Consider the following 10,617-nt stretch of genomic DNA (forward strand, 5'->3'; position numbering starts at 1 on the left):
TTTCCTTGATTGTCCTTTTGACCTCACTGTACTTCTGACTGATTGCATTTCTAACCTCCATAAATTGTACCTATAACCAGAATTGATACTAGCGGCAGGGAATATCCAGCTCATTGGGTTTTCTTTTTCTTCCTTGTAATTTCTTTCTACATGCAGAAAGCTCATTGTAGTGTATATTTATTTCTAGTAATAAATATAAAGCACTGAAAACATCAGATTTGTGTTTGAATATCTTATCAGAAGCGATATTATAAACTAAATGAAGTGATAATCCCAATTATCCCAATAATTATAAGTCACAGAGTGGATATTTTCACTTTTGGAGGGTTACTGGGCATATTTGGACATTTTGAGTACATATTGTGGGCACTCACACAAATGGTCTGTAAAACATTTTCTCATTCATACAACAGCCATGGGAAATATTTCCCAGTGCTGTCAGTTCCAGTAATTGCGCCCTTCTGCATGATCTGGGATAACCTTTTAGTGTTCGTTTCTGGTTATTTATTTATAACCATTTTATTCGGGGCAGGTGGATCTATTTTCAAACAAAGCATTGAACACTGACAAAAATAAGGATGAGTCCGGAGGCTGCCAACTTGCTTTACAGCATGCCAACTTCCCTTCTGCAAAAATGAAAGTAACTTCTGAAAAAGTCTAAGTCAAGGATCAGAAGCCTTCAAGTGCCATTGTTAACACTTTAGCATCCTGCAATATGGAAATGTAATGCAGAAAGAGAGCAACAGGCACAATTATACGGGGCCATAAAAACAAATGTATCGTGTCTTTTTATGTACACTGACAGCATAAGCACCAAAAAACAAATTTCTTGTGCGTTCAATCACACTCTATTCATTCTATTCCTATTTATTCCTATGCCTATTCCTATTCTATTGAATTCTATTCTATACCACAGCCTAAAACTACCAAATATAAGATTGCAAAAATTAGGGTCTTCTTTTTCTTCTTGTTCTTTTTACCATTTCTGGTGTTGGGGAGGGGGGGGGCATCAGGGGCATCGCTAGAGATCAACAAAAGTTTTTCTACATATTTGACTGCCCTCCAGATCTCAGCTTATAGCTACCAAAGCTGCGTAAAATATTTGCATAAAAAGATAAATGTATATGTGTATAAAATAAATTTGTATACACATTTTTATAGTTGTATAAAAGATCCCCTTTTTCCCTTAACATATTCGGATACCCTCGGCTTGTATATTCATATATACATATAAGCGGATCCACAAGGATATGCAAAGTTGTAGGGAAGAGGCTGAAGTCCTTATTATGCATATTGAATCAGTCCCGCCGCTCGTGTTTGGCATTCTCATCCCGATTGGAAGGTTTGACCATGGAGATGCGGGGAGATAGAGATAGAGAGAGAGAGACTGGCTTCCGCTAGGAAACGTCTGTTGCGTTCAGCCGCTTCACTTCCGCAACCCGGAAGTTGTTGCTCTTGGGTCCTGACACGTAGCTTCCCAGAGAGCGGGATAAAGCGGGTAGGAGGAAGAAGGGGTCGCTCCCAACGGCGCCAGGAGGGCAGGTTGAGGGGGAATCGTTGCCTCGCCGGGGAAGGAGGCTTCCAAGGAAGGTGAGCTTCGGGAAATGGGGAGCAGGGTGGTGTCCGAGCTTGTTAAGAGAGCTGACGCTCCTTCAGGGCGATGTATATCAGGCGGCGAGAGTCGTTCCAGGAGCATCTTCCTTCGCTTCTTTTCGCTTCCCCCCCCCCCCCCGGCTGCAAGGACGGGATTTTGGAGTGCGTGGCTGAGATGCCCTAATACTGCTAGTGGTCTCTCGAGACCCAATGAGTTTTTCTCTTTCCCGTTCTCTGGATCCTGTGTTATCCATCGTCATCGTGTTCTGTGCCGCCCCGAAGGTCTAATAGCAATAGCGCTTAGACTTATATACCGCTTCACAGTGCTTTACTGCCTTCTCTAAGCGGTTTACAGAGTCAGCATATTTTGCCCCAACGATCTGGGTCCTCGTTTTATCCATCTCGGAAGGATGGAAGGCTGAGTCAACCGTGAGCCTGGTGGGATTAGAACTGCCAAATTGCATGGCACCAACACTTTGATTGTTTTTTTAAAAAATTATTTATTTGTCAACATTTTTGCCTGAGATTGGTACAAACAGTTGGATATAAATAAGTATAATATGGCCATGAACACATAAAATGAGTACATATCAATGGGGACAGTAGGACAGGAACGGTAGGCACGTTGGTGCGCTTATGTACCCTCCCTTAGGGATGATAGAAAACATTGAAAAATATATAGATCTTAATATAATAGCTGTAGGTTCTGTTGGAGATTGTACAAGGTGGTCCTCGAGTTACAACAGTTTGTTAAATGACTGAAGTTACATCACTGAAAAAAGTGACTTATGACTGTTTTGCACACTTAACAACGTTACAGCATCTCCATGGAAACATGATCAAAATTCAGATGCTTGGCAACAGACTCATATTTATGACAGTTGCAGTGTGCCCTTTTGTGACTTTCTGACAAGCAAAGTCAATGGGGAAGCCAGATTCATTTAACAACTGTGTTACTAACTTATCAAGTGCCGTGATTCCACTTAACAACTTTGACAAGAAAGGTAGTAAATGGGACAGAACTTACTTAACAAATGTCTCGCTTAGCAACCAACATTTTGGGCTCAGTTGTGGTTGTAAGTTGAGGACTACTTGTACTTTCCTTATGCAATTTGAGGAAAATCAGATGCTAGATTATAAAATGTTATGGTCCTTTACTCCTTTTGGGTAAACCACTTGGATGCACAACAGTGCAAGTATCTAGTAATTTAGTGTTTGACTGCATGCATTATTTTTTCCCCAAAAGATTGTGTAATTTACTTTTGATGATTGATAGATAAAGATATTCATAGAAGAGCCATACTTTGGGTGATGTTTTTGAAAATAGTAACATAAATATTTATTTTACAGATAGCAATGTCTGGATTTGATAATTTAAATACGGAGTTCTATCAGACAAGTTACAGTATTGATGATCAAGCACAACAATATGGAGCAGATGCTGGAGGAGGAGGAGCGTATAGCAAGTAATTTGATTTTTTAAAAATTTTCTAAATAACCAATATATTATTGTCTGATATTTGTATTGGATTGAAGTGTTTGATTTTATTTAATTTCTGATGGTCATGCCACTTTTATATCTGAAGGGTTTTGTTTATTTAAAAATAGATTAACAGAGTTCGAAGGGACTTTATAAGTCATCTAGTCCAGCCCCCCCTCTCCCCCGTTCAAGCGGGAGATCCTATACCATTTCTCGAATAGCAGCATTTACTGATGCTCAACCAAGATTACTTATAAGCTGTTGACTGTTATAAATGCAGTTGGTTAGGCTAATACTAATCGGATGTTATGTTAGTGCATATTGAATTCTTCTTTTATACAGTATGAACTGCCATAGTACTTCTTAGTATGTGGCACACTTACCAGATAATGTACCTATTACTAGTTTATTGATTCAAATAAGGATTAATCATTCTTCAGTATAAAATTTCTCTTTAAGTATACATTATTGGTTACTTGCAATAAAGTTTTCTGAAAATACTGACACTGAAACTTCTCTTCCTTAAGTCTGGCAGTGTCCCTATATGTCACAATAGATTCATGGTGACCTATATGTCACAAAACCCAAAGTATGCTAGTATCAATTATTTTATATAGCAGCAGATGGGAAAGCAAAGTAATGGCCTACATTATGTTGAAAGAAGGACTATATTATAATATCTGCGGATATGAAGGAATATATTATAATATTGTTTTACTTAGTAATAATTTGAGAAAAATGTTAGATAAGTTGGTATCTTTCTTTAACAAATTTAAAGTGAGAAATTGTATTTTGTCATATTAGAAAGTAAAGTCAAATAAATGCATGTAATTTTAATCAAAGTATCCTGTAAATAATTTTGATATGTTTCAAACATTGATGTATCTGTTTTCTTTATATAAATAATGTTTATATAAATATATTCCATTAATTTTCTTGTGATGAGCTGGGCGGCAAACAAATTTAATAAAAATGTTTTCTTCAGGGACTATATAGAATATTTACAGTTTGTATCAATGTGATTATCAGTGTACAATGATGCCTTTGTTACGGAATGGGTACTTTGTGGCTTAGCTAATATTGTAAACTTGCCTCTGTGACAAAGAAAGATTCTGTTTTCATATGATAAACGTTTAAGTTCTGTTTTCTGCAGGCAATATGGTGGCTATGAGTATTCTCAGCAAGGTGGATATGTCCCTCCAGAGATGATCCCGCCTCAACAGCCATATACTGGTCAAATTTTTCAGCCAACACCAGCATATACTCCATCTTCACCACAATCGTTCTATGGAAACAATTTTGAGGATGAACCTCCGTTACTAGAAGGTTTGATTTTTATTCCTTGCAGAATTTCCATGCCAGCCAAAATACATCATCCAATAAACAAAGGCGTAATCATAGCTGATGATGAAGTTTGTGTGCATGTATGTATGTTAATGTAAATAGCAGTTTTAAACATTTAATTTCACTTCATCTTTGGCATTTTATTTCACTTCAATTACTTAAGTGGCATGATCTCTTAAAATCAAGATTTTAAGATCTTTAGCTTAAACCAAAAGGAAAAAACCATACGAAATTGAAATAAAATGATCTTTTATAAAGTAAGATGACTAGTGCAGCTAGTTATATACTTGGTCTCTGACCTTTGGTGATCTAAGTGGATCTCCAATTTAGTACAGAAGTGTGGACCCACTTCTATAATCCAAGGCTTCTGCAAAACCCTGAAGATCTCTCTTGTTTCAGCAGGTGGAGGGGCAGAATGGATTATAAGCCTTTTTTCTAATACACTTTATGTTTCCGTAAGTGGTTTAGTAGTTTTTTCCTTATCTGGGTGATTGGTCATTTTCTGTTGTCAGTTATTGTTAGTTGAACGTTCTACATTTTGTAATCCACAAGGGATGCAATTATAATTGAGAAGGACTCTTACATTTATTAATCCATTAAATCTGTGTTCTTAATTTGATCTGCAGAACTAGGAATAAATTTTGACCATATCTGGCAGAAGACTTTAACAGTACTACACCCATTAAAAGCTGCAGATGGCAACATTATGAATGAAACTGATCTGGCAGGACCTATGGTCTTCTGCCTAGCCTTTGGAGCTACCTTATTGTTGGTAAGATTTCATTACTATAGATATAGTCCTGTCAGTTTGAAAGTTACAAGTTTAAAGCAAACAGAATCAAGACTTGTTTATTTAAACATCAGTAATTTATAAAAACTGATACACAGGGTTGAATATAATTTCTATTGAAGAATGTGAATTACAGTCTTATGGTTATTATTTGGAACCTTGCCCATGATCCACAAGGTGAGAAAGACAAGAACTGTTGATGGATATTCCCATTTACTACACTCAGAATAATTTAGAACAGGGGTCCCCAACCCCCGGTTAATGGCTGGGTAATATGTAAATTATCATAAAAATATAAATTCTTCAAAATTCGGTAGGGAATTACAGTTCCCTCTCCCTTCCCTTTTTTCCCCTTTTTCTTTTTTAATGGATATAGTATTTTTATATAGACTTGGGCATTAATGATACATCTCTGGGATTACTTTTATGAACAATGCTCCTTAAAAATACTTAAGTGGTGCTTCATCTGTTGCATTAAAAGTCTCTATAAAACTAGCTTGTAGGGATGCGTAGCTATCCAAAGAGGAGAGGATGCTTTGGAAGAGATGGGGCATACTTACTCCATCTATTGGTCCTTAATTATGGCATACCTCATTAAAAATAAAGCATTTTGGAGACGGCAACAGGGTTTACTAACTTTTTTGTACTTCACTGTGGTTCTTTGTTATTTTCCTGAAATCATGGTGGCCACTGTGAGCAAGCACAGGAAACAGCACCGCGTTATTAAAGAGCACACCCAGGCGCCTGCCAAAATACCTCTTCTACTCTGGATCCAAACAGCTGTACTTCACTTCTAAGTTGGTTCACTAGACAGATGTTTGTATTGCTGGTATTTCCCTCTAAACTTGGTTGAGTTATATAAAGCAGTGGAATGGTGGCACTACTTTTATGTGGGAAACCTATTTTTTAAACCAATGTAAAAAAACGTTTGAAACATAGATGTGAAATAATACAAAGATAATCTTAGGTTCTAAGGTTTCAGAAATGTTCATTGTTACCAAAAAATGTATCTGGTACTCGCTTGATTTTATTTTGTATGCTTTATTTATCTCTTTGCAAAATCTCTTCCTAAAATACATCCAGAATGTTAATGTATTTTCCCCTCTCCCCCCACCTTTTTTTTTTAGGCTGGAAAAATTCAGTTCGGCTACGTATATGGAATTAGTGCAATAGGGTGTCTAGGAATGTTCTGTCTCCTGAATCTGATGAGTATGACAGGTGTCTCATTTGGTTGTGTTGCAAGTGTCCTAGGATATTGTCTTCTTCCTATGATCATACTTTCAAGCTTTGGAATTGTATTTTCCCTACAGTACGTAATACCAAAGACCATTACATTTGCATTTAATAATACTGTAATAATACTGTATAATATTGCTCACCATAAAAATGTACTCAAATGAATGTGAATTTATGTAGAATTTAAAAAAATACTTTACAATTTATAATCAAACTGAATTTGATTTTTGCATTTTTTTAAAATTAATAGAGTGTTTGTATTTTTGGTCCTATTTGACTGGAAAGGAACATTTTTAAATCAAATCTGGGAAAATTATTTGAATTTTTGCTCTTTTTTTCAATCTATTATCTCGTTTTTTTTAAGCATTCTTTAAAATTCTACCTACCAATCTAAATAACAAAATGTAGCCAGTAAAAAAAGTAGGTGATACTGTAGCACTTCCAAAATGCAAGTACCACAAACATTTTAGTTTAAAACTATAGAATAGTAGCTTCTCAGCACAATATTTTGTGTTGGATCTTTTAGTCCAGAAGTGGGCAGTCTGGTCCTGCGGATGTGTTCTTTTCCATTAACAAGGTTCCCTGTCCCCTCTCATTTTCTTATTTTCAAAATCATTTTAATTATAAGTAAATAAGAAACAAATGCTATAATACAAAGTACAAGCTTTTATCATTTTTTATCTTTGAAACAATTCCATAACATTTTACATTAGTCAGGAAAAATTATTCAGAGTAACCTTCTAAAGTGGGTAAATTTCTGAAGCTTATTAAAAGGAAATACTATCTGACTTCAGAACAAGATCATAGTTACGTAATTTAACATTAAAGTGTTACATAAAGCTCAATGACATCCAAGTGTGTATACATTTTCCAAATTTACTGAGATCCATATAAGTACTAATTCAATGGAAAGATTTTGTATTGATAGTTGGAGGCTTATGAACATTTGAATTAGGAATGTTAACTACAGTTTTGGCCAGAAAATAATTTAGTGCGTAAAATCTGTATAATTGGATAGCACACTTGGCATGTCTCTAATGTAAAACTATTCTGATATATACAGAGTTATGTGATATTATTAGTGCTTGATTCCTTTCCTGTTGTTGTTTTCAGGGGCATGATGGGAATTATTCTTGCTGCTGGAATTATTGGATGGTGTAGTTTTTCGGCCTCCAAGCTCTTCATCTCAGCATTAGCAATGGAAGGACAACAACTTCTAGTAGCATATCCCTGTGCTTTATTATATGGAGTCTTCGCCCTCATTTCTGTGTTTTGAGCTGACTGTCTTAATTATTGGACTTAAATGAGCCGAACTGAAAGCTTTTACTTGGGATCCTTAAACTGGGACCAGAAATCAACTGTTGGCTGCTATCTTTCAAGATTAATATTTGAATTATTGTCTGGAGCAACAATAACAAAGTTTTCCTTTTGTGTTTCTTTTTATAGGACTCTTAAATACATTTTTACATTGACCTATAAAAGCTTCAGCTTTCAAACAAGCTAATTATGCTGTTTAAAATGTAAAACTCTTTTCAGTCCTATAACTTGCAAAATGTTATTTTTGAAAAATTTTGTAATTCAAAAATTTTTATTGACAAAAGAAAATGAAATCATTAACATGTTTTCCCATAGTAATATATAGCAACAAATTTAAATGACAAACATTTCCCATTTTATCAACTTAGCAAAATAGAAAATTTCTCATAATAACTAATCTGAAAGCAAACACAAAATGGATCCCATATATAATTTTTCAGCCTTTTTATAATCCTCCAATTCTTTTTCTTTACTATCCAAATGTCTTTCCAGGCTCAAAGTTATTGTGTTTATTTCATTTTATATATACTTTGTAAATAGTTCTGTCATCTTATATACATGTGGGAAAGTGCTTTTTATTGCAAAATTGAAAATTCCAGTAGTTCACCAAAAGCTTGTTTTAGAAAACAGCTTTGACAAATATCAGTAATGCAGTCTAGTATAAAACACACAGATTGAATTTTCTCAAAATGTTCTTACGTTTTTCCTTTTAGTAATTTCCTTTACTGTAATATTGTCCACTACAGAATTGCTTAGCTATTTATTTGAATAAAAATTTATTCCCACTGAGCAAACATTGTTTAAATTATGATGTAGTAGAATCCATTTCATATTTAAGCAGTTTAAACAACTACAGTGTCATGGTCATCAAGAAATATTGAGTTCAGATTCTAGCCATAATGACAAAAACAATGATTTAATTGGAAACCATGTACACCATTAAAAAAATGCAGTAATGACTTACTTTAATGTTATGGAATAACGAAATGAAATGGCTAACATGTTCTTTACAAGCTTATTACAAAAGTAGACATTTTTAAGTATCTTGTTGAGCAATACTGGTGAACAATGTAGCAATTCTTTTTGTACTTCCAGCCCCCCTCCCAAAAAAAAACTTCCTGAGTTACTGCAGAGCTCTTCATACATTGTTTGAATTTACCTATTAAATTTCTTACAGTGTAAGAAGTTCAGACTTCTTTACACATACAAATTTCTGATATTTGTATTATAAACTACATTCCAGATTTAGGCATCCCCCCCCCCCCAATGATGCTTAATTGATGTGATTTCACATGCAAATGAACTATCCTGATGCCCCAAATGATGGATATTTTGTACCATTAGAAACAGCTTTTTTGGGCTTTGCTACATAAAGGTAATGTTGGCAAATAATGTAGTTTCTCTTTATTGCTGCCTCTACATACTTAGAATTCATTTGTAGCAGAACAACAGGATAGAGATAGTTTGGTGTAATGGTTAAGGCAACATGCTAGAAACCAGGAGAATGAGTTTTAGTCCTACCTTAGGCATGAAAGCAAGCTGGGTGACTTCGGCCCAGTTACCTTCAGACCAGTCCACCTCACACCTGCCTGTTGTGGGAAAAATAGAAGTATTAGGTATGTTCACCATCTTGAACAGCGGGTTGGACTAGAGGACACCCCCCCCCCAAGATTTCCTCTGATTCTGTTAATTCTGTTAAATAAAATGAACTCAAAACAGAAAACCAGGTTCTGCAACACTCTTAATTATATAAAATCTACCCTCAATGTTGTGATAGACATTTGAACCAGTACCTTTTGTGAATGGCCTTGGACTTTTAAAAATGTAAGATGTTTCAAAAAATGAGAATGTTGAATTTAATAGTGGTATATTTTTTTAAATGGCAAAAGTTCTAGATTTAAATGTCATGCCTACTGAATCTTATAGGATAATTCTATTTTGTATCATGTTGCTTTTGAGGTCTTTGTAATAATAACTGCAGCATTCAGTACTTCTGCTTGTCACTGCAAAGTGTTATTTATGATAGGACAACCAGAAGAGAAAATGGAGGACCTTATCAGGCAAATGGGATTCTAGCAAAAACATATAGCATATCTCCAAGATTGGATGCTCTTATCATTCAATAGGCAATGCAATTATTTTTTTAAAGGAAGAGCCCGATGGGATTTAAGATAATAGATGTATTAGCATAATTTGTCTGGGCAAATTCGTATGAAGCTTTATTAGATTTCATATTAAAGCACGTTGAAGTGCCTGCTTTTCTGAAGGAATTAGAACTGGTTTTACAAAGGGAAATCTCAGTACCTATTTTAGAGTTTTCAGATGTCAAGCATGCCAATAAGGTCAAGCAGATAAAATTGACTTAATTTAGATTCATTTCTTCATGAACTCAATAAAAATTTCCAGGACTAGCAATCATTCAATAAATGAAATAGTATTGATAATGGGTGATTGGTTAGAGGTCAGAGGAAAAAAACTCTGTGATTCTTATTATTTAAAAAAAAAATACCTAAAGACTAGGATCCTTTTTCTTCAGGAATCCCAAGTTTTCATATTGTCGCATATGTTTTTTTAACTTGCTTATAAATTTGACTCTGCAAAGCTGTGAAGGTGGGCTGTGCCCCTTGAAGTTGGTACATGAAATAAAATAGCCCCACTTCTGAGTGTAAAGTGAATCAGCCCTACTGTTCTGGATTGCACCCCTTTGTGTTCCTTCCTAGCCACCTCCTACAGTACAATGCCAAAGTTGGAAAACCAAAGTCACCCAACCTGAAGATGGCTGAGAAATCAAAAGCAGGCTGTGAGGTAATGTGAATTACTTGGTTGAAGGGTTGCATTCTTTGTAACTTTGCACAGA

General features: G+C 35.1%; 1 protein-coding gene across 1 annotated transcript; it reads left to right on the plus strand.

Annotated features, from left to right (window-relative positions):
* The first annotated feature begins 1,447 nt into the window (after positions 1–1,447).
* On the plus strand, positions 1,448–8,157 carry YIPF5 (Yip1 domain family member 5). The gene is made up of 6 exons (XM_032212041.1): positions 1,448–1,590; positions 2,944–3,059; positions 4,227–4,399; positions 5,044–5,189; positions 6,335–6,516; positions 7,557–8,157. Exons 2-6 carry the CDS (start codon positions 2,950–2,952, stop codon positions 7,717–7,719), a joined length of 774 nt encoding a protein of 257 aa, XP_032067932.1. The 5' UTR covers positions 1,448–1,590; positions 2,944–2,949; the 3' UTR covers positions 7,720–8,157.
* Positions 8,158–10,617: the final 2,460 nt, after the last annotated feature.

This window comes from Thamnophis elegans, chromosome 2 (genome assembly GCF_009769535.1).
Source record: "Thamnophis elegans isolate rThaEle1 chromosome 2, rThaEle1.pri, whole genome shotgun sequence".
NCBI lineage: Eukaryota > Metazoa > Chordata > Lepidosauria > Squamata > Colubridae > Thamnophis > Thamnophis elegans.

What these genes read in the sequence shown, in the direction of transcription:
- YIPF5 (XM_032212041.1), top strand. Translation starts at nt 2,950, where the DNA reads ATGTCTGGATTTGATAATTTAAATACGGAGTTCTATCAGACAAGTTAC. An exon ending in GGAGGAGGAGCGTATAGCAA is followed by an intron (nt 3,060 to 4,226) that starts GTAATTTGATTT and finishes TGTTTTCTGCAG; the next exon opens with GCAATATGGTGGCTATGAGT. An exon ending in TTGGAGCTACCTTATTGTTG is followed by an intron (nt 5,190 to 6,334) that starts GTAAGATTTCAT and finishes TTTTTTTTTTAG; the next exon opens with GCTGGAAAAATTCAGTTCGG.